At 42.1% G+C, this 24199-nt stretch overlaps 1 protein-coding gene across 1 annotated transcript in view; it reads left to right on the top strand.

Moving 5' to 3' along the window:
• LOC145408598 (uncharacterized) overlaps positions 1 to 24199 on the top strand; it is a 188178-nt gene that overhangs the window by 121077 nt on the left and 42902 nt on the right. Inside the window, exons 3-5 of the mRNA XM_080279283.1 lie at positions 5042 to 5278; positions 23082 to 23177; positions 24047 to 24165. Coding sequence (XP_080135409.1) covers positions 5045 to 5278; positions 23082 to 23177; positions 24047 to 24165 — 449 coding nt within the window. The 5' untranslated portion in view covers positions 5042 to 5044. The remainder of the gene's footprint in view (positions 1 to 5041; positions 5279 to 23081; positions 23178 to 24046; positions 24166 to 24199) is intronic.

Genomic DNA, 24199 nt, shown 5'->3' with positions numbered 1-24199 from the left:
TTATGGAGAGAGAGGGAAAGAGGGAGAGAGAGAGAGAGAGAGAGAGAGAGAGAGAGAGAGAGAATTGCTTGTACTCTTCACTCATACCTGTACCAATAAATTTACAGTCAAAATTTAACTTATTGAACTAGGGAATGTCTTTTTCACTTTATAATAGCTGCCCACAAGAAAGTTTATTCGTTTTGGACTGGAATTATTAGATATACCAATTAAATCGTAAAGCTTTGTCCCCCGATTCAAGGATTAAAGTGACAAGGCAAAACGATGGAGACTTGCTGATCCTGTATATTGGGTAGGATGTATGCTCTGGAGGTGTGTAGGGGAGGATTACCTGGCGTTGCGGGCACAGGTGGAGCAGGCCAGGTGTGTGTGTGTGTGTGTGTGTGTGTGTGTGTGTGTGTGTGTGTGTGTGTGTGTGTTTATTTGCGGTTTACATTGTGTGTATTTTAACCAGAAAGAAAATGAAATGTTCGAGTTAGAAAAAAAAAATGATCTGTCCATGTTTGAATGAGTTACACTTGGCTTAAGTGTCGTTTGTGCATAAAGTCAGCTAATTCTAGTGAAGTTTACAAATTTTATTTTATTTTTTTTTTTTGTTAATCTGGAATTGATTGACTGACTTGGTGGAAGGTGAAAAAAATATTCTTAAACAAAGCCTGGTTGATTATCCAAAATTCCATTTACTGTCTAACTGTTGGCTGATATAACCAACCCAGGTCTTATTCCGTAATAACAACTAAGCCTCATTCATGCACAAAAAAAGAAAAAAAAATTGACCCGGGGGGGGGGTGTCGACTACCCCAAATTTTAGCAACAGTGTAACTGTGGACTGATCCAGCTAACCCCATCACACGCCGTAATAACAACACAGCCACCACTTCCTCTCCTGATACATCATTCCTAAATTGCTTAGCGAGTTCGGCCTAGCGGTTTCTCTGTTTATCTTGTAACCTAGACTCTTCTAGGAGCTGCCTAGCATGGGCCAACCTGCCTACTGCAGTTATCCTCTCTTCTTATGTTCTTATTGCCCGCGTGATGATGATAATGATGATGGTGACATGCCACCTCAGGTATCTAAAGAAAATGTTAGTACGCAGATAAAATTCTTTCGTTTATGTTATGCTGTAGATGTAGAGAGGGAGTAACGAGGCCATCCTCCGAGAGACTGTAGAACTTGAGCCGGGTGAAGTTGGGTTAATATGGGAGCGGCGTGCAGGGTAGGGACCTAGGGGACGGGAAAATATTGAGGGGAGGATAGCGGAATAAAATGGGGTTCAGAGAAGAAAGGTGTGTGTGGGAGAAAAGAAGGAAAGGGAAAGGAGGAAGGAAAAAAGGGAAATAGCAAGACCTAAACTTTGGAAGCAGTTTGTTGACATACCAGTAGAAAACTGTGGTTGTATCAAAAACAAGGATAGTATAACAAGAAGGAGGGGTGGGAAGTGAAAGCAGAAAGGAAGTTTCATAGTTTTTAAAGGAAATTATGGGTGTAGGAGGAAATGGAGAGAAATGGGGTGAGTGATGAAGGGGAAGGTATGGAAGGCGGAGAGCTGTCAAGGAGACGAAAAGGGAGAATGAAGGGAGAGGTAGAAGGGTTAGGTAAGAAAAGGGAAGGGGGTTGATAAAAATGGAGGCAGTAGAAAAATGGTGAGGAAGGAGAGAAAAAGTATAGGAGTCTGAGAAGAAGGGGAGGAGGTACGGTACGCAGGAGAAGAGATGGGAGGGTTTGTATGTTTTAAGGGGAAGGGGACATAGGACAGGTGTGTGAAGATTGATTGGCAGGAATGAATGTTGAATGTACGAGGTAGGAATGTATGAGTTAGGTAAGAGGTTGATCAGAGAGATAGGTGTGGGCAGGGATGAGCACTTGAACTCGAGGGTCGAATGGCAGATACGAAGATAGATTGTAGGTAGAAGTGCATGGTTTAGGTAAGACTGGTAAGAGAGCTAGATGATTGGGGCTGGGGTGAATATTCTACTTAGTGACCGTGGAAGTTGACCTCTCAGCTTGCTGTGCTTTTTTCCGTTTAATGTCAGACGATTTATTTTTCAGCTCAAACGTGCAGCAGCAAAAAATAAATAAGTGAATAAATAAATAAATATCTAGATAAATAAATAAAGCGTGTCTCATTTAACGTTTAGGCCAAGAACTTTCCATCATATTCTAACAGATATCAGACTATCCCAGAGAAACGGGCCGCTGTCAAAAGGTTATAGATAGAAACTGTGAAATAGATAGATGGGCATGGGAAAGTCAACAGGCGAGAAGTGGGAGTGAGGTGTGGAAGGGTGAGAGGGGAAGGGAAAGGTGGGGGGAAAAGAGAGATGGGGGCGAAAGGAGTGCAGGGCCTGTATTCTGCATAGTGCTTATGGTCGACCCTAGCTAACCGTCATAGCTAAGCAAATTTATGATAGTCAGTCTTATGGCCTTCGGAAGTCGTCGGCCATACCTCACTAATCCAACAACACCGTCAGCTGCTAGAACGCACCGCTCACAATTTGTCAACTTTAAATTTATGGAATAAAATAGGTTCTTGGCATTATTTTCTTGGATTTAAATTGTTTTAACTTCATATTACGACTTTTGGGGAAGTTAGACATAGTAAAATAGGAATTCGTTTGTGAGAAAATGCGCTGAAACGTATTCCCGTTGAAAAGTGTGTAACCAAAAACACTGTCTGACTAGTGTAAACTTAACCTACCTTATTAATTTCATCTAATTTCATATTAGTATTTTTTTGTTGGCTAGGCTAAACTTGGTTAGGTTAAATTTTATTATATATATATATTTTTTTTTTATTTTTTTATTCATATCATTATTTATTATAATATACTTAACCTACATTACAAATATTTTCTTAAGTCCAAAGAAAGTTAAAGAAAATGTTCATTGCTATGGACAGCAATGGGACAATAACCAGTTCATCTGGGTTAGGTTGAGTTATATATTTCTATAATTTGTTTCTGGTTTATTTAATATTTTCATATTTTTTTACACTAACCTTAACCTAAAGTATTATTTTTTCGACCAGTCTAAACTTTACCTATCCCATTATTATTATTTTATTATATTCAATTATTTATTATTTAATATTTTTTAGACGTCCATAATTAACCTAACCTGCTGGGGCTAGCCCTACAAGTACTGTAAAGCCCAAACTCTGCACATTTGCATTTTTCCGGTAGCAAGATAACGTAGTGTTATGATGACCTTAAGCTCCGGGGTGAGTGGGTTTCTCCTCTTGGTGTCATTCGATAAGGCGTCTCTCACAAGATTGGTGACATACAAAATACCGTCCCTGTCTAGCCGGTATCTCTTGATAAGCTCAGCATCACTGAGCTCGTTAAGCACGTCCCTTCTTCGGGAAATATTCCTCGGCTGGGGATCTGCTTGCTGTGGTGCGGCCATGTTGACACACTTCTGACGGTCATAGGCGGCGTTAAGACAGGGTGAACCCGAACATACCATCGCGCGTCTTATTATGGTCGTCCATAGGAGTTTATGGTCGACCATACGAGTTTCTGACGGAGTTATGTCTAAAATGCGCCATTTTGTTTAGATATGTACGACGGACTTAGCTATGACGGTTTGTAGAATCTGGGCCCAGGAGAATGGTAGGGGAGGTGGGCAGGTAAACCGTCGTCAGATCAGGTGGACGACTTAGCATAGGGAAGATGATAATTTTGGAGCAGATGTGTGAGGTGTGACCTGGTGAGGCATCTTATCAGACGGGTGTCGCTGGGGAGGGGGAATGAGGGGAGAGACTTTGTGAGAGACTTAGTGAGGGAAGAGGGGAAAAGAAGGAAGGCATAGATATACGGGGGAGTTCTGGATATTGTGGAGAGGGAAGAGTTAATGGTGAGGCTTCGATGGCAAGTGGAGGGAGGGGGGAGGAAGGTAGAGAGTGATACCTGGGTGAGGAAGGGTAGTGGGAGTAGGAGTAGAGTCAGCATCACCTGAACTCGGGTTGCGGAAATCATTTGTTTGTACAACGATTTTTTTCCCCCGTCTTTGTCCGCGCCATTCATATCCTGGTAAACAACTGTTCGACTCTTCATTGAAGGTTGAAACCGGGTTTTTACAACTCAGTTCATGCACAACAACTGGTTTACCTTGAATTTACAAGAATAAGGTATAAACTGGTGTAGTCCAGATGGCTTACGTTAGACAGCGCCTGGATATTATGCAAATAATCGGAGCAGTAAATGATAAACCACACACCTGCAGCTTATTGAAGGTCATTTTATATGTTTATTTATTTATTGGTTTATTTATGTGTTAATCCATGGCCATGTATTTGAAAATCCGTTCCCAGCTGTCCAGCATGCTACACACATGCCATAATTTCGACATTCATACCAACAGTCCATGTTGATTTCATGTTCACGGTCATGTAATCAAGGCTCTCTCTGTCAGTAGACAATATTAGTCATAAGGATGGCATTAACTTGTTATGGCACTCAGTAGAATTTAATGATAATAGTACAAGAAATTGATTACTGGCATGGTTCGAGTTACCCAGCAAGTTTCAGACGGTCTGCTGCAGTTATCCCCTTATCCCCTGCCCTTATTATTATGATTATTATTTTTTTTTAATGTGTGCTACAAGCATGTTTAACTTTCACTTCTTCACCTGCACCCTCTTTCCCCCTACAAAAGATGGTAGGCCTAATGAAGGAAGATAGGGTAATATGAACCAAATGTTTTACTTTATTTTTTCCTTGTACGTCATGTCTTTCCCTAGTTAAAATTTCCACATCCTAACCCGTACTCTTTCTCCTGCAGAAAATGAAGAGCATGAGGAAGGATGGAGTAATAGGAACTGAATGCTTTACCATATTTTCTCCTGTGAATTACCGTATGTCTATTTCCAAGTTAAAATTTCAACATATTCACTTCTCTCTCTCTCCTGCAGATGAAGAGCCTAGTGAGGAAGGATGGGGTATTTTGAACTGGATGTTGTACCATATTTTCTTGTGTATATTATCAGAATCTCAGGTTAAACTTTCAACATCTTCACCTGTCTTCTCTCTCTTCCTGCAGAAGATGAAGGGCCTAATGAGGAAGCGATCCACAACAGCGGCGCGTCTCCAGCGAGCCTTCAGCGCCAAGGGTCTACGGGGCCCCAACGGCGACGCCCAGCAGCACAACAACAACAAGGACTCCGCCATCAACAACAACAGCAACAATGGCAGTCCCGGCGGCCTCCCTCCTAACAGGACGCGGGAGGGACGACCCAAGAGGCAGTTTATTATGGAGACCCCTGTTACTTTCACCACGGTACGTACATTTTATTTTATTCAGACTTTTAACAATATTCCTTTACTACTTTATGCCTGTGAGGTGCTGATTATCTTAGTCTGAGTCTTATTTGTTTTGTTGTATTATCTTCACCACCTTAAGCATTGTTTGGTGTATACAGTTACTAGGTTTTTCTTTTTTCTCCCTTTGGTACGCTATGCTCTTTCACATATATCATTGTTCTTTTCTATCCTTGTCTTATTCTCGTAGTCTATTCATACTTTTTTAATGTCAGCTGCTTTGCATGGACCAATCCTGCTCTTATTCTACTGTGTTATTTTCTTGCTTTGCCTGGTATGACAGTTTAAATAAATGTTTATCTTGGTTATGCTTTTTAAGGTAAACGAGTATGCATCAGTTGGCTTGCTTTTTTTGTTTATTTTGTGTGCCACCTTGTATATTCTAATCATTCATTCTCAAATCTTCCACGACAGTACACCATCAAGTTTCTCTATTTTTTTTAATGCTCTGGGTGACTGGTTGTGCATGCCCCGCTTATCCGTAAGTATATTTGGATGCTTGTTTGTAAATTTTTATCTTGTTCCCTTTTTAATTTTCCTTCGCCACTGTAAGCCACAAAATTCCTCTTAATCTCAGCTTTGGTATTTAAAGATTTATGCATTTTCTGACTTCTTACACATTTTCTGCTTGTCTCTTTATTTATTTTGGTGGGTTGCTTGTTTATTTTTATCATGCTGTTTACTCTTCCTTCTCCACAGGAAGCCACAAATTTTCTAATCGATCTCATCTTTGGTAAGGTTTGTTATTTATGGTTTATGCTTTACTTGATATATGTGCTGCAAGTCTTTGTATTTATTATATATTTATGCTTATTAATTTTTATCATGCTGTTTAATATTCCTTCTCAACAGTACACCACAGATTTTCCCTTGATATTAGTTTTGGTATATATTTGCAGTTTACGCTTTCCTTGACTTTTATGTATGCTCATTGTTTCTGCATTTATTCTGAATGCATGCATGTTGATTTTCATAATTCTTTTCAGTCTTCCTTCTTATTACACCACAAAATTTACATTGATCTCAGCTTCGCTATTTCACATTGATGCTTCACTTGATATATGTATTTGCTGCTTTTGTATTCTATGCATGTATGTTTTATTTTTTATGTACAAAATCTTTTTAATTTCCTTTCACGTCCAGTATGTTAATAAAATTGCCAATTACTTCAGGTTGATTTGTACAATGTATGCACTAATCATCTAGCTTTCTTTTTTTCAGCCATCTCCATATTTTTTTTTTCTCGCATGATTTTGAAGTTGTATGCACTAAATAACTTTCTTACATATATTACTTAAACATATATTCATTTTTCGGTGCTCACTTGTCAGCTTTTTTTTCCTATATGCGCTAACTGACGTGGCTTCCATTTTACTCCTCTTTATATTGATTTTCTTTTTCTGCTGGCCCGTATATTTTTGCCATTTATATGTTTTATTTTGTCACCTTCCTGCACCACGGTAAGTTCCAAAGTTAGCAGTGATGTCATTTTTTTTTATATATGTTGTGCCTGATATGGCTTTGATGTATTTGTTCTGCCTAATATTTCTTCATGTTTATTTTGTATGCACGCTAGTTTTTATCTTGCTCACACATAAAGAATGATATGCACTTACTTTTACCGTAAACACACTATAGTCTTACATATATCGTGCTCATACATTTTTATATGATGTGCACTTACTTTTGCCTTAAACACACAATATTCTTACATACCGGTATATCTTGCTCACACACAAAGAATGATATGCACTTTTGCCCTAAACACACTATATTCTTACATATACCTTGCTTACACATTTTTATATAATATGCACTTACTGTTGCCTTAAACACACTATATTCTTACCTGTATATTATACGTTGTTTATACTATACACACTGTTTCACGTTATTTACACCGATTTCTTATGTCTACAATTATCTTTTTTTTTTTATATTCCATATACAGAGTAATTTTCAGTAATACTGTGTGAACTACCTGTCAGAATTACTCATCCATCTCACCCTCGCTGTACTCTCATCTCACCCTCACTGTACTGTACTCTCATCTCACCATCACCCTACTCTCATCTCACCCTCACTCTACTCTCATCTCACCATCACCCTACTCTCATCTCACCCTCACTGTACTCCCATCTCACCCTCACTGTACTCTCATCTCACCCTCACTATACTCTCATCTCACCCTCACTGCACTCTCATCTCACCCTCACTGTACTCTCATCTCACCCTCACTGTTCTCATCCGCTATCTACACTGGCTGTCCATTGCCCCACGCCTAATCCTAGAATGCATTAATGGTGGTTGCTGCCAGAGCTGTCATTAACATTTCATCTCCATTAATCCTTTTTGTACGACGACTTCCTCATTTATTATTGTGGTGTCCAGACATTTTATTTACCTAGAGAGACTTACGAAACTAAAAGGAGGATGTTGCCCTCTTTAACTCTTCATTTACTGTGTCCTTTTTATTCTAAGCTGACATAAAATTGCAGTCTTTCCTTCTTGAATACTGAGCTGTGATAAGAGGTTAACACTTGAATATGGTGCTGGTTTCGAAGAAGTGCTTTGGAAAGGATGTAGAACCGTATCATTGTCTTGTCCTGCAACTTGCCCTAGTGATATAAGCTACGAATGGACGAAAATTAGGGCCAGGATCAAATAAAAACAGTAGGGTGTTCAAATAAACTGAGCAGAATTGACTGGTAGCAAAATAATAACATGATGAAAGACATTATCGGAGTGAAGGTCTTTGCATTTCTCCGTTTTCTTTCCTTCTACATCAGTAAGGGGTCGCGTGCTTCTTTGCTGCCAAATTGATGCTTCTTGCCTCAGCTTGCCTCCTCCTATCTACCTTGCTTATGATTAGGGGTTCTTCTCTAGACGAAGTAAAGTTTCATGGTAGAACAAAAAAAATAAAATATAAATGGTCAATTAAAGAAACAGGCAGTTAAATAAAAAAATGCCAGCAGCTTCTTTCCCAGTGTAATAAGTTGCTTCCAAGTTACTTCCAGTCTCCTCTACTTGTCTCCCACCGTCCTTTACCCGCCTGTGATTAGCTGTGCGCAGTAACCCCGATTGGCCATAATGGGCGGATGTCGCACATTATTCCATGCAAGTTTCAAACACCTGGGGCCGTATTGGTGGCGGGTGGAGATCTGAGCCCGTATTCAGACAGGATCTTAACCAGTTTTTACATTAAAGTTGCCATAACAGTTAACGCATATCACATCACAGAAGTTTGATTGTGATGTGTTTGTACACCTCTTTGAGCGAAGAGTAACGTAAATACAAGCGATCTTATAAACAGGTTGAGCTGAGGAATTAATTACGGCCAGTGTTATAAAGCTATTTATTTATAGCCCGTACAGGACGAGATCCAACTAAACTGAACTCCCCATTTGGTAGGCAAAGTAAGATAGTTGAAGATATCTCTCGTCGGAAAAGGGGCAGTGGGGAGTGGTTAACATACGGATTTCGAGAGGCTTGGCAGTTTGGCATACGTACGCAGTGGATAGGAATGAAGAACCTCCAATTGAAGACCATATTTTTTGTTTTTTGATGGGCATAGTGCAGAGGTTGTATAATGAGATGGGTGTGGGTACAAAGGACTATGCAGCAAAGAGTAAGCTGATAGTTATTGGAAAAGTTATAGGACATCAAGAAGACCAGCCCCAACCAGTTCCTCGAGCCGAAGGTATGTGCAGTACTGGAAGAGGGAGGATATTTTGGGGATGTGCCTTGGTAGAATTGGTGAGAGTATGTACAGTGCTGATGGGGTGAAGTTGGCGTGGCTAATGTGCAGTGCTGGTATAGGTGGTGTGGATATGTGCAGTGCTGGTATAGGTGGTGTGGATATGTGCAGTGCTGGTATAGTGATGCTGGTGCTGGTATGTACAGTGCTGGTATAGTGAATCTGGTGTGGATGTGCGGTGCTGGCATAGTGAAGGTGGTTTGAATATGTGCAGTGCTGGTATGGTGAAGCTGGGATGAATATGTAGTGCTGGTTTATTGAAACTGGTATAGACATGTGCAATGCTGGTATGATGATGTGTGGGGGGGGTGGCGGGGGGGGGTCATGGTGGTCTGGGGGGAGGGGCGCGGCAAAACGGGAGGACAGCGACCCTTGATTCTCAAGATAGGGCGGTACTGCCGGGAAGACGTTGGGGGGGGGTAGATAGGGAGAGGGAATGGGGATAGTGGGAGAATAGGATGGGGGGAGAGGGAGGAAAGACTGAGGGAAAGAGAGGAGTGGGAAGATAGACTGAGGGGAGTGAGATGCAGAGAGGGGACAATGGATAGACTGGGTGAAAGGGAAAGGAGAGAGGGTGAGGGGAGGGCGTGAAGGAGGTATCACTGTTAGTGTTGTGTCTTGTCGCGATAAATAATGTCATTGAGAAAGAGACGTGGGTGCCGTGCGGTCAAGGTATTTTAAACGTGTAGGGTCGCAAAATGAAAAAGTTGAATGTTAAGCTTTGCTTCCATGGGTATGATAGGAAGGTGAAATTACTAAAAACTGTAGGTAATCAAAACCAAGGTACATCGTCATCGGTTAGAGAGAGAGAGAGAGAGAGAGCGCTAAGCAAGCCAAAGGCCATGTCAGCATAGGAGGCATCATCTTGTAAATCACACCAGCCCTTTTGACATAACCTCTTAATGGCGCTCTCTCTCTCTCTCTCTCTCTCTCTCTCTATATATATATATATATATATATATATATATATATATATATATATATATATATATAAAATATATATATATATGTCTGTCTATCTCTATCTATCTATCTATCTATCTTTTTTATTAGTAGTAGTAGTAGTATCCTCCTCCTCCTCCTCCTCCTCCTCCCATCTTCTTTTACGGCGCCGCACATTTTCTGTGTTCTTTATTTTACAAGCAGTCAATCATTCCTGATTATACTAAACCCCCCTCTCCCTTCCCTCCAAGGTGGCTGCTTCTGCATCTCTGCATTTTTGTTTTTCCTTCGTCCTTCCCTTGATTTCCTTCCTTCTTATTTTTTTTCTCTCCACTCTTATTCGGTCGTCCCTTTCCACCCATTCAGTCATCTTTTTATTTCTACAATTTTCCCTCTTCTGTCTCTTCTTTTCCTCATCCTCTCCCCCATTGTCACCGCTTACTCCCACTTCTTATTGCCTCCTTGCCTCTCTGCCCCGTCTCCCTCCTCTTATCTCCCTTCCACCCATCTGTTCTCTCCTTCTTCACCTTCCCTTCCCACCAATTCTTAACATTTTTCTAACCTGCATGGCGGTCCTCACTTTCTTTTCCGTGCTGTATGGTGGTGATAGTCTACTCTGTAACAAGCAGCCTCGAAAGGACTATAAAGTCTGTTGCTTTTGCCTTCCTTTGTACTCTTTTGTACTCCTTAATACAATATTTGCTACTTGCTTCGACAGGAGGGCTTGGTGGGCTGGGGGAACCGTGCTACTTTTCTGATCTTGTCTTTATGGCCTAGAATAGCTTTGTTGAGTATAACCCTCCCCGTAGCAAACACTCGGAAGAACCAGCAGGGCTGTTACTGTACACTTTCCTTTGTACCCCATTATACTCCTTTATTAGCTCCTTAGTCTCTTTCTCGCCCCTTTCCATCGTCCTTATCCACTGTTCCTCCCCTTTCACCCCCATTCCTGTCATCACGAGGGAGGACTTAGAACTCCACCTGCAAGTCTTTCACCCATAGTGGTTATTTGCTGTAATGACCCTTGTGCAATCAGAAGCATTAATGTTTATTATTTGTAATCACTATCCCTTTCAATCCACCTCAACCGACCCTTTCCTTCCATCATCGAAGCCTCACCTTCCCTCTTATCGTCTCGCATACACTTCGCTTCCCTCTTCTAATCCTCCCTCCTTTCCTTCCTCCTCACCCCTACCTCTCCTTCACTCCTTTTTCCTCCCTGTCCACCCACCCACCCTTCCCTTCCATCATCTAAATCTCCCTTCTTCACTCCTCCCTCCTTTCCCCCACTTCCCTCTCCTCCCATCCCCTCCAGCCTTCCCTTTTATAATCTAAATTTCCCTTCTTTCCTCCTTTCTTCTCTCGTCTCCCTGTCATTTGCTCCCCTCTCCTCCTTGTCAACCCATCTTTCCTCTCCAACGGCCTCCATCGTGTACTGCAAGTCCCCGCCCCCTTCCGTCTCCCTCACCTTCCTCTCCCCTCCTCTTCCTCTCCCCTCCTTTTCCTCTCCCCTCCTCTTCCTCTCCCCTCCTCTTCCTCCTCTTCTCTCTCCCACCCTTCCATTCCATCATCTAAGTTTCCCCCTTCCCCCCTCCCCCTCCCACTCCCCCGGATCTTGGCCCCGAGGGAGTTTACCAGCCAATCATAATCTTAGCCATCAAGTCCCGGTTAACCTGAGGCTGGGGTCAAACTGAGGGTCGTGACCTGAGCTGTTAAGGGACCTATCCGGTTTTGTGGATAGGTGTAGGCTTGACGGTTGGTGGAGGGGATGTTGGATAGGTAGACTTGTGGCTAATGCGTAGGATGCAGGCTCTGTGGGTTGGTGTAGGCTCAGGGGTAAGGTGGAGGCTTTGTGGACAGGTAGGCTTCAGGGGAAATGATTATGGTGTAGGTTGTGAGTAGGTTTAGGCTCAGGAGTTGGATGTAGGTTGTGTGGGTATATGCAGGCGTTGTGGGTAGGTATAGGCTCATAGATAGGGTAAAGGCTTTGTGGGTAGGTGTAAGGTAAAGGCTTTTTGGATAGGTGAAGGCTCTTGTGTTGGGTGTAGGATTTTTAGGTAGGGTGTATGGTTTGTGGGTAGGGTATAAGTTGTGGGTAGGTGTAAGATTTTTGGGTAGGGTGTAGGCTTTGTAGGTAGGATATAAGCTGTGGTTAGGTGTAGGGTTTGTGGGTAGGGTGGCCAGGTATGCTAGAGTTTTTTTTTTTTTTTTTTTTTTTTTTTTTTTTAATCTAACCCGTGTAAGTCAGATCTGTATTAATATTACCATCTTTAAGATATTTTATTCAGCTTAGGGTAAAGTTTTTGAGTAGGAGATGTAACATTTATTAAGTTCCTTACTTTTAGCATGTTCTCTTAAGTTGAGCAAAATCGTCTGGTAGGAAAAAGAGTGAAATATGAAAATTGTCACCGGATTTAAGGAGTAAGAAGACGCGGTGGACGGGTAGGCTCCTGGGAATGGGTAGGATTTAGACGTCTTAGAGGTGATGCGTTAGGGTAGGGTGTAGTCTCTAGGGGAATGTATAGGCTTTTGGGAAATGGGTAGGGCTTGGGCGGCTTTGCAGATAGGTGTTGACTCCTTGGGTGGGGTGCAGGCTTTGTGGGCGTGTATAGACTGTAGGGGAAACGGCAGGATATAAACTTGGTGGCTGCGTAGGCTCTTGGGCATAGAGTCGAGAGAGTAGGGCAGGTAGACTCTCGAGGACAAGGTAAAGGAGGATGGGATGGAAAAAATCGTAATTGGGGAGAGGCAGAAACATGACATTGTGAGGAAATGCAGTAAAAGGAAACAGTAAATTAAATGAGAATGAAGACGGAGAAGAAGTAATGAGAGGGAAGATGGAAGAAAAATAAGACTGAGGACTTGAAGAAACTCAGGAAGATAAGAGTTAATTGAGGGAGATAAGAAGTTGAAGGAAGGAGTGGAGGAGAGAGAGAGAAACTGAGATTGGGGAAAGGGGAGAGGGAGGAGGAAGTGCAGACGGAAGAGGAGGAGGAGGAGGTGGACAGAGGGAGAGAGAGAGAGTTGGTTCGTTGAGGTAGAAGAAAATTATACAGGAGAGTAATGGAGGAGGAGGAGGGAGAGAGAGAGAGAGAGAGAGACTGTGGATTAGTTTAAGTGGGGAGAGGAGGAGAAAGTGAAGAGGGTAAGGAGATAACACGAGAGGGAAAAGTGGGGTTGTGTGTGTGTGTGTGTGTGTGAGAGAGAGAGAGAGAGAGAGAGAGAGAGAGAGACCCGTAGGAGTAGGAGGAGAGATGTTGGGTGGAGGAAGAAGAGAGAAGTAGGGGATGATGGGGGAGGGGAGTGAGGAAGATAACTGTGAGGGGAGAGGGAAGGGAAGGAAGGGGAAGGAAGATGGGCGTTGGCATGACTATTGTTACCATCACACCAGCTTCTCCGTGATGTTAAGTAGTCCCCTTCCTCCCCTCTTTTCCCCCCCCTCCATCCTCCTCCCTCTTCCCCCCCACCCCCATCCTTCACGCCATCTCTGTTAACTCACTCATTCGCTCTATTCTCATTTATTCACTGTTCGCTCGTCTATTCACTCATTTATTCAATATGTTCTCATTGATGGACTCTTCACATTCACTCATTTATCCACTCTACTTTTTTTTTATTGTCTTTTGCCCTTCCTTTTTACGTTTTTATTTCTTTTTATATCCCCTAATTCCATTCACCTACTCTGCCTTGTTAAGTTGTTTGCACTGTCTTTTTTTCACGTCCTTATTTCCTTTTTCTCTATCTCGTCCTCCCTTCTCCCATACATAATCTTTCCGTTACGATTTTCCCCCTCACCATCCTTTTCCCACTGTCCCTCCCTTTCCTCGTCATTTCTCTTAGCACTTTTTGCCTTTAACCCCCTTTCCTTCTGTCCTTTTTTCCTCTTCTCCGTCTTTCTCATCCTCCCGCCTCCTCCCATTTCCTTTTCCTCACCTCATCCCCCATGGGTGCAAAAGCTTGTCCCTTTCCTCTCACACACAGCTGCCAATCTGCACCTCACTTTTCCATCATTTCCTGCCATACCTATGCTCCTTTCTTGTCTCTCCCTCCCTCCCCCCCCCTTTTTCTTTCCTTTCCCCACTCATTTTCCCTCCTTCCTTTCTCCTGTCTCTCTGTCTTATTTTAGTGGTTTAGTCACACTTGTAGGAGCTGCCTAACATGGGCCAACTGGCCTGCTTCGGCTGTCCTCTCTTCTTGTTTTATGTGTATGTCACCACCCATACGTAGTGGGTGTTAGCCAGTTCCATCCAAGTCAAGCATATACTCACGATATTCAACCATTTTGTTGTGACTGCTGCTACTTCTCGCAGCATCTTTCCTTCCTCTGCTTTCTTTCAGTCTTTTTCTCTGCCCAAATGTATGACATTTTTTTTCATCGTATCTTCCACCTATACTCGTATATCCCTCTCTTATTGTTCTCCTTTCCATTTTCCTTCTTTTTCTTGTTTCGCCTCCTCCTCGTCTGCAGTTTTTCTATCATCTTGTGCTCTGTCTACTGTTCTTAATTTCAGCCCATCTCTTATTCCGTCTGTATTGTTCCCTCCCCACCTCATTATCCCCTGGTTTTTCTTCTTGTATGGCTGTTTTCTTTTCACCTTTCCATTTACCGTATCTTCTGCTGTCCCCACTTTCTCGCTCCCCATCTCTCCTTCCTATTTTTTTTTTTTTTTTTAACTTAATCTCTTCCTCGCCAGCCTCTCCACCATCTTGTCCTCTACCTACCCTTCGATCCTCTCACACCACAGTCTCTCCTCTCCTTCCCTCATATTTTGTTTCGTTCCTTTTACACAGTTTCTTATCTTCTGCCTATCTCTTCATTCCTTCACCATCTGTCACCTTAGTATTTCTTACGATTATCCTCTTGTGCCATTTCTTCTTATTCCATCATCTCTGTCTCTCTTTGTACCACATTCTCACCAGTATCCTTATCCTACCCATTTCCCTCTCCTTTATGTCTTTCTCTCCCTACCTCAGTCTCTTATCAGTATCTTTTCTGCAGTGCAAACATACTTATCATTTCCTCTCATTCCCTTATCTCTCGGTTTTTCCTTACCTACTTGTCATCATTATTCTCTACCTACCATATCCTCTTACTTCTTGATCTCCCTTTCTCCGTACCTCACTCTCATCAGCCTCCTAAGGGCGCGCCACTTCCAGGAACCCATTATCCTGGCCGCTGTACTCTTAACACCCACCTGCACTGGTTCTGGCTGGCAGATACTCGTATAGCGTGAGGAACCTTTTCTCTCTAACCTGCATCGCAGTGCTACTCGTCGGTGATTACTCTTGCCATAATGTGTGTTATTCAATCTGTAAACATAAGAGGCATTATGTTTTGTTTTACGGTCGCGATGCTTCTCATGCTTTTTATGTAAAGTTAATTATGCTGTCTTACTGACAGATATAAGAAGGACTAATTTATTCCTATCGTATTAAATTTTATAGGAATTGAAATTTTCTGTGGACTCTACCTTTTGTAGCTCTTTGCATATTACGTTTCATTGCAGTTTTAGAGCTTTATATATACATTTATATCCAAATATGCGTGTTTTTGCATTTACGGTGCAATTGTTAAGTATGTAAATTAGAGAGGTCGTGGACCGCTGACTGTTTCAACCTTGGTATCATTCTCCAGTAGGAAAGGAATATATAGAAAAATAAAACGTGGAGAGGAACACTTACGTAACCGGTACACAATTTTAAATAGAGAAGTAAAGAGGGAGATAAGAAAAGCAAAGAGAAGTTATGAAATTAAGGTTGCAAGTGAATCAAAAGTAAACCCCAAGGGTTTTTATCAAATGTACCGAACGAAAAATAAAGATAGGATAGGACCACTCAGAACAGAATCAGGTGACATTACCAGTGAAGATAAAGAAATGTGCTCCATCCTAAATAATTATTTCATATCAGTATTCACCAAGGAAAATCTAAGCCTGGTCCCTCAAGCAGCAAATATTTACCATGAGAATACGGAAAATATTCTTAGTAAAATAACCATTAGTAAGGAGGACGTATTGAAAGAAATTAACAAGTTAAAACCTCAAAAATCGCCAGGTCCGGACGATATATATGCAAAAATTATAAAAGAAACCAAAGAAGAATTATGTCAGCCACTTTTAACGTTATTTAATGACTCTTTAAGTTCAGGAGAAGTTCCAGAGGCGTGGAAAACCGCAAACGTAGTGCCCATCTTTAAAAAGGGTGATAAATCAGCTGCGTCGAATTATCGTCCGATAAGTCTAACGTCAATAGTAGGAAAAATGTTAGAGTCAATTTTGGCAAATAAGATTAGAGAACACTTAGAAAGATTTAATATTATAAACGAAAGTCAGCACGGATTCAGGCAAGGACGATCCTGCCTCACAAATTTGTTGTCATTCTACTCGGAGGTCTATGAGGCAGTAGATAGCGATAAAGCTTACGATGTTATTTATCTGGACTTTAGTAAAGCTTTTGATAGGGTCCCACACGAAAGGTTAGTTAGAAAGGTTCGAGCACACGGTATAGACGGCGATATCTTAAAATGGATAGAATCCTGGCAGAAAGGACGAAAGCAGAGAGTATTAATAAATGGAACTAAGTCGGACTGGGGATTAGTAACTAGCGGTGTACCACAGGGTTCAGTACTCGGTCCCTTATTATTTATCATATATATAAATGATCTAGACTTAGGAGTCAATAGCAGAATCAGCAAATTTGCCGACGATACAAAAATAGGGCGTATCATTAACTCGACTGACGATTGCCATTACTTACAAAAAGACCTCGATACATTGTCCAAATGGTCTAAAACTTGGCAAATGGAATTTAACGTTGAAAAATGTAAAGTACTTAACGTAGGCAAGACCATTGGAGATACTAAATACAGCTTAGATAACAAAGAAATTAGCAAATCGGAATGCGAGAGAGATCTAGGAGTTATGATTAGTAACGACCTTAAACCTAGGCAACAGTGCATTAATGCGAGAAATAAAGCAAATAGGGTCCTAGGATTTATTTCGAGAAGCGTGAGCAATAGATCATCTAAAGTAATACTGAAACTTTATCTAGCATTAGTAAGGCCACATTTAGACTACGCAGTACAATTTTGGTGTCCTTACTATAGAATGGATATTAATTCGTTAGAAAATGTACAGAGAAGAATGACTAAAATGATACATGACGTCCGGAACCTGTCATATGAAGACAGACTGAAAAGACTAAGTCTGCATTCGCTAGAGGCGTAGAGTAAGGGGAGACTTAATTGAGGTTTTTAAGTGGATGAATGGTATAAATAAGGAGATATTAGCAAGGTACTTAAAGTGAGCATACAGGATAGAACTAGAAATAATGGTTTCAAACTAGAAAAATTCCGTTTCAGAAAGGAAATCGGTAGAAATTGGTTTGGTAATAGAGTAGTAGACGAATGGAATAAGCTACCTAGTAAAGTAGTTGCTGCCTCTTCCATTGAGAGTTTCAAGCATAGGCTAGATAAGCATATGACAAATAAGGGGTGGATATAGAATAAAGAAAATATTATAACCAATACTAATTCAAAAATAAATTTTCTTTTCAGGTTACACTATGATAGTCTCTATTCTCCTTTCACACTTTCCTGTAAAATGTCCACGCCAGTTTTTCTATACGGCGTGGTGTTCTTTCTGACTTTTTCCTGCCGGCTTCGGCTGGAGGGTTTGGAGGGCGGGGGAGAGCCTTCTTCTTTGCTATCCTTATCTCATTCTAGTAGTTCAGTTACTCTTCTAGGAGCTGCCTAGCATGGGCCAACCGGCCTACTGCAGTTATCCTCTCTTCTTATGTTCTTATGTTCTTATGATACACTGGAGGGAAAAGTGGGGTGTGTGAGAGGGCCAAGGCTGTCCGTGTATTGTAGGTGTTACTCAATTGTCTTAGTGGCGAGTTTTGTGAGGTGCCGTGTCGGTGAATGTGTTGGGATGTTTTTTTCTGGCATCCTTCACTCACTTCATGGCGTAGCACTTCCATGCCGGCTAACTTGGTCCATATATCACATTCCCACACCCCGCCCCCTCTCACGCCTGCTGCAGGGTTTTTGCTTAGACTTTCACAGCTGCTCACACCCTCAACCACCCGCCCACTTGCACCGCACCTGACACTCCATCATACACCTCCAACAGCCCACCCAGACCCACCTTGTTTCACCCATGACTCTACCGGTATTTTTACACCCACACTTGCATACCACCTGTCCAACCCTTTATTACACACCCAGCAATCCATCTTACACCCTCGCCCATCCTCTCATACCCACACCACCCAATCCTTTCATTCATGTACTCACACACATCTCATCCAACCAGCCCATACAGCACACTCAGCCACACCTTTTTCATCTACACCCACTCTTTCACGCGCGTACCCACGCTGTTACACCCTTTCTTCTCTTTACTATACACCCAACTTAACTCCCACCAACCACCCTATTACATCTCTCATCATACCACTCCCTCTTTCACGTACACTCCTACGCAGCCGCTTTCCTACACCCACAACCAGCTGCATAGACTCAACCCAGACACCTGCTTATACTTAAACCTAACACCCCGACCTACACTCACTCACACTGCCTACACCCAGTACACACTACACCCTTACCGTCCACCCCCCACACACATTCTCTGCCTCACACCCTTTTCTTTCACTCATATCTTCCCTCACAACCACACTTCACCCTCACATCCCGCTTTATCTTACCCACCCCACCCTTTCTCACCCTCACTTCATCCTTTCACAGCCAACGCACACTATACGCCACACCCCATAGCCACTCCACACACCCTAACCTCTCTCCCTCATACCTTCTCCTGTCATCCCCACTCCTCTCTCTCTCTCTCTCTCTCTCTCTCTCTCTCTCTCTCTCTCTCTCTCTCTCTCTCTCTCTCTCTCTCTCTCTCTCTCTCTCTCTCGTTCGCTTGCGCGCGCGCACACACGCGCACACGCACACACGCGCACACGCACGCACACACGCACGCACGCACGCACGCACGCACGCACGCACACACACACACACACACACACACACACACACACACACACACACACACACACACACACACACACACACACACACACCCGACACGCCACGCCCACATAAGTACACTCGCCTTTTTGTCCTGTACATTTTTCTAGTCAGATGTCGTACAGTATTTAGTATTATAATCTTGGTATCTCCAGACGATTTTAGATGCTTTTTGATAAAATTTTCGAAGTGGAAGGGTTATATATTTCCTTAGTTAACCCTTTCACCCCTAATAGTCCTTTATAAGTTTATTAAAATTGTCTGGAAGGAGCAAACCAAATAAAATAGGTCACGGAACTGAAGGGATTAATTCCTACTGCCTTTAAAAACTTAGACACGATAACAGGAGGACATTAAATGCGTGTAAAGAAGATAACTAACAAATAAAAAAGTGGCTATTTTGGAACAGGTCTGAGAAATAGATTATCCCGTGTGTCGTAAAAGCAGTCACCCGTAATTTAAAAACAGGTACACCGCGCCAGGGTTAGATGCTGCAAGTTTTTATCCCGCCCCCTGTCAAGCCATTGGTGACTATCTGGAACAGTTTGGGTGCACCAGAAGCTACCAAAGTCTTTTATACCCTCGATGTAATCAGATCGGCCAAGATATATATGTAGGGCTTGCGGAACCTGCCTCAATCCACAATGCATCACGGGGAAAACAAAGGAGCAGCGTTCGTCTAATCAACATGGCGGGCAGGGGAGCAGTCGGATTCTCGGACCTAGTTTTTTCACCCAGGCGGATTTCATGATGGCGGGAGTCGAACGTGACCATCGGGAGTAAATGGAAGCTTTGTCTTTTGTCGGGCGGGGAGCGGATACCGAAACTAGTCCAGAACTTAGATGCACAGACATAATGAATTTCCTCTTATTAAGGGTTTGATGCAAAGGAAGAACTGGAAACATTGGAAATTTCTACACTCTTCTTCTTTACCGTGCTGTAAAAACCAGCAATAGCTCGTAATAATATCCCTCTGATGACTAAGATTTGTAAAACATGAGATTATGGGAAAACTAAATATTATCCTTGTCCTTATGGCAAAAATCACAAACAGTTACAGGATCATCTTCCTCTTCGAATACTTTATTTTCACAAGTTTTTCAAGGAAGGCCAAGTGTATTGCTTTCCAGTTTCTCTTAATCTTTCAAAAATAAAATTTAAAAAAATCATAGCAGGAGGAAAAATCGTTATTGCTTTTGTTTTTGTGGGAGTGACAGAACGTGGAGAGAACATAAACTCGCCAAATTTTGTTCATCTTGGAATTCTTTTAGTTACTAGGGGGATTGATCGTAAGCGTGTTTGTGAATGGCTGCCGCTGTTGCCAAATATTTCATCGCCTCCCTGGCATTCCCGTCCCCTACCTACAGCGAAACTTTGGCGGAGGTTTGCGATTCCAGGTCAGAGTTTCCATTCACCTGTTTCGTGGCATCCTCATCTGTTTCGTGGCATCGTTACTAATTAATTTAGTTTGAGATTGTTAGGATTTGTTTATTTTTTTTATTTTCTCGTGCACATTTTTTTTTACATAGTACCTTAGAATGTTGCAAATTCGGACATGTCAATTGACGCAAGTTTTATACCATCACTTATATTGCGTCCGTATGTGGTTCATTTTCCTTTACATAGTACGAAAAAGAAAATGGGAGAGATAAGCGAGAAATTAGCTTGACACCATCATCATCATCATCATCATCATCATCATTGACCTCTGTGTAGTGTGATAAATGTAGGCCTGTCTCAGTTTTCTCCACCCTGACCTATGACAACACTTAAACTATATTAGAATATGAATTTCGCCATAACATGTTCAGCGCCTAAAAACATAGGTAAATAAACGTTAAAGTTTCTCTCTCTCTCTCTCTCTCTCTCTCTCTCTCTCTCTCTCTCTCTCTCTCTCTCTCTCTCTCTCTCTCATCGTTGAATATATACAGCGAGAACAGTAGGCAGCGTTTCTCCCCAGTTATGACATACGTAGCATATTTAGGTCTCATTATTCGCGCGATAGAAGAAAGAGATGGAGAAGCAGATAGAGGGCACCTTTACGACCTCAGCAACGTGTGTGTGTGTGTGTGTGTGTGTGTGTGTGTGGTTTTGTTGGTGGTGGTGTTTTTGTTTACAATTTTTTCGTACCCTGTCTTTGTTTAGAATACTGTAGCCAGTAACTTTGAACTTTCGTCAGGTTCCCACAGCAATAGCCAGCGTAATTTAGGAGCGCCCAGAATTTAGACCGTTTCTGCCAGATTGGGGTACTCATTAAGAGCTTGTTTAGCACATTCTCGCTCAAGGTCAGCGTCTGGCAGGCCCGCCTCACCACCAGCTAGGGCGGAAAAAGCTCGTACCCAGGGGAGGATGTAGTGCGTGTTGGATCCGTAGAGTTTTGTCAATTTCCATCAGATTGTTCGTCCTTTATATGACCCAAACGTAAAGTAACCTAAACATATCCTAACTCTCACCTTGCCTAACGTAGTTTAAATCCGGCTTTAACTTATCCTAACCCAGCCCTACCTTGTCCTATCTTATCGTATCCTAACACAACTCTTTCCCATGCTGGGCCGAACAAAACTATCACAAGAACATTAGAAGAGAGGATAACTGCAGTAGGCCGGTTGCCCCATGCTAGGCAGCTCCTAGAAGAGTAACTGAACTACTGGAATAAGATAAGGACAGCAAAGAAGAAGGCTCTCTAAATTTAATCCAATGCAGCCTTACCCAGATAGAAATTTGTAACCTAACCAACATACCTAGGTCTTCCTGAGGGGGAAAAAAAAAAAAGTTCCCAAATCGACAGGTGTGTGTAAATGTACTTCTCGGTGGCATAATCAGATTTCGGGGTCCAGTTGCAGTGTGGTGATCTGCAACAATGGAGTGGGATTGCTTGGAGTGGCGGAATTTGGCGTTACAATGGTGATGGGGCTGAGTCAGGGGTGCAATCATCCTAACACCGTTTAATCCAATTGTTGAGGAGGGTTTATTGTCATTCAGGCCAGTGTAGGGGTTGGTCACGAAATCACTGGTGCACGACCTCCAAAAGATAGCAATAAAAGAGTTGTAATTAGTGCTGATATTAGTGCTATTGCTACCATCACCAGCACAACCACCACAGCAAGATTCACACTTCAGCTACCACAACCTTACCACACTACAACCACCATCATACCCGTTAACACCACCTTAACCCCCACCACAACCACACCAGCTTCAAACACCACTACCATAACCACCCACAACATCAGCCACTCCTACCATACCCACCACAGCTACAACTACAACCACACCAGCTTCAAAAAACACTACCACAACCATCATAACCATAACCACCACAACTACAACCACACCCACCACATCACCCAGTTCAACAACCACAATAACTACAACCACAATCACCACAACCGCTGTAGGTATGTGGTTAAGTGGGAAGTTTTACAGTTGTCATAATTACTCTCCCTTACTCTCGCTTTCACTGCACCCTTAGCTTTCTTCCACCATGTTGCCTGCCTTCCCCCCCCCCTCTCTCTCTCTCTCTCTCTCTCTCTCTCTCTGCATATCATCTTCCTTCTGCACTTCCTCCCTTCACTTTTTCCCAGCATTTCCTCTCCTCTCCACTCCACCCTCTCACGGTCACTCACATCTTTCATCCACATTTCTGTCGACTACTACACCACGGGAATAAGACAAGGATAGCAAAGAAGACAGCAATTGTGCTCTTGTATGCAGAGTATCAGTGTATTTTTCCTTATTTTTTGTGTACTTGAAATTCTCTGTTAGTATATTGTCTCCTTTTTACAAGATTTATTTTTTTCCTTCCTCATACAGTTTTGCTATAACTCTTCATACAATTTTTCCTTGTCTGTAACTCCGCAAGAAAAATTTGTTCCATTTTCCGTCGTACACAGCTCTGCAAAAATATTATATACTGGTATGGCTACATTTTTTTCTAACAGTTCTCATTTTCCAGTGTAACTCTCCGAGAAGTGTTTGTATTATTCCTTCATTCCGAAAATGTACACAAGTTTCTTTTTCCTCCCTCAGGGTGTTCAGTCACAGGAGCGCCATCTGTTCCTCTTCAGCGACCTTCTGCTGGTGGCCAAGGCGAGGAGTGGCGGCAACTTCAAACTCAAGGAAAAGGTGCGTTCAGCTGTAGAATATGGGAGTTTTTCAGTGTTGTAACCCTTTTTAGTGTTTTTCAGTGTTAAGAAAAAGCACTGGATTATTATTATTCTGTGGTGGTGAGTGTAAGTCGATAGGAAGATTTCATTACATGTTTTAATAGTTTGTACATCTTTGAGTAACAGATCAGAAGAACGTAAAACCATTTGAGCTTTTTCATTACCATTTGTTCAATATCATACAGAATTGTTCTACAGTTCATTATTATTATTATTATTATTATTATTATTATTAATTATTATTATTATTATTATTATTATTATTATTATTAGTTCACTGTAGGTATTCCCTGTATGTCAAGTATTGTATGCTTAGTTAGATTCGTTTTTCACAGATAGCATACAAACGACAGAGAAAGGTGTAAGGCCAAGGAAACAGGACGCTAGATATATGTAGCATTGTGGGCCCTTTCTCTCATTAAATACAGATTAACATTTCGTCAGAGTCGGAAAAATCGGAGTTCCTTTTCACCTTTTAATGCAACACTTTTCCCCTGTGCGGCAGACTGGAACAGTGACGGGGTTGCAAGGTTGATTGAAAGTGATCCGGTGCGCAGGGTACTAAAGATGGCTGGGAAATGAGAGAGAGAGGGGGGGGGAGCACAATGGAGTTCAGAGGGGTACAAAGCAAACAGCAACCTAACCTGATTTTTCTTTCGAGATTGTTAGCGAAATTTATTACTGTGGTAACTTTTTTATGGTCGAAGACAAGGATAGTAAAGCAAGAAGGTGGTTTTGATTTCTAATAGTAGTGGTAATGGAGAAGAGAAAAGCCAGACGTACAGCATAAGGAACAGGTGCTAATGAATATACTTTTTCCCTGTGCAGGTGCGAGTGTCAGAGATGTGGCTATCCTCGTGTTTGGACGATGTTGCTGAGGTGGCAAAGAGTCAGGACACCAGCTTCGTTATGGGATGGCCCACCACCAATGTTGTCGCATCGTTCAGGTGAGTCCAATATTCGTGTCCATAGTATATTAAG

The sequence above is a fragment of the Coenobita brevimanus genome, chromosome 78 (genome assembly GCF_032717465.1).
Source record: "Coenobita brevimanus isolate Jiangsu-jjx chromosome 78, ASM3271746v2, whole genome shotgun sequence".
Classification (NCBI taxonomy): domain Eukaryota; kingdom Metazoa; phylum Arthropoda; class Malacostraca; order Decapoda; family Coenobitidae; genus Coenobita; species Coenobita brevimanus.
Note: the sequence above shows the minus strand (reverse complement) of the source record. Positions and strands in the feature narration are given on the sequence as shown.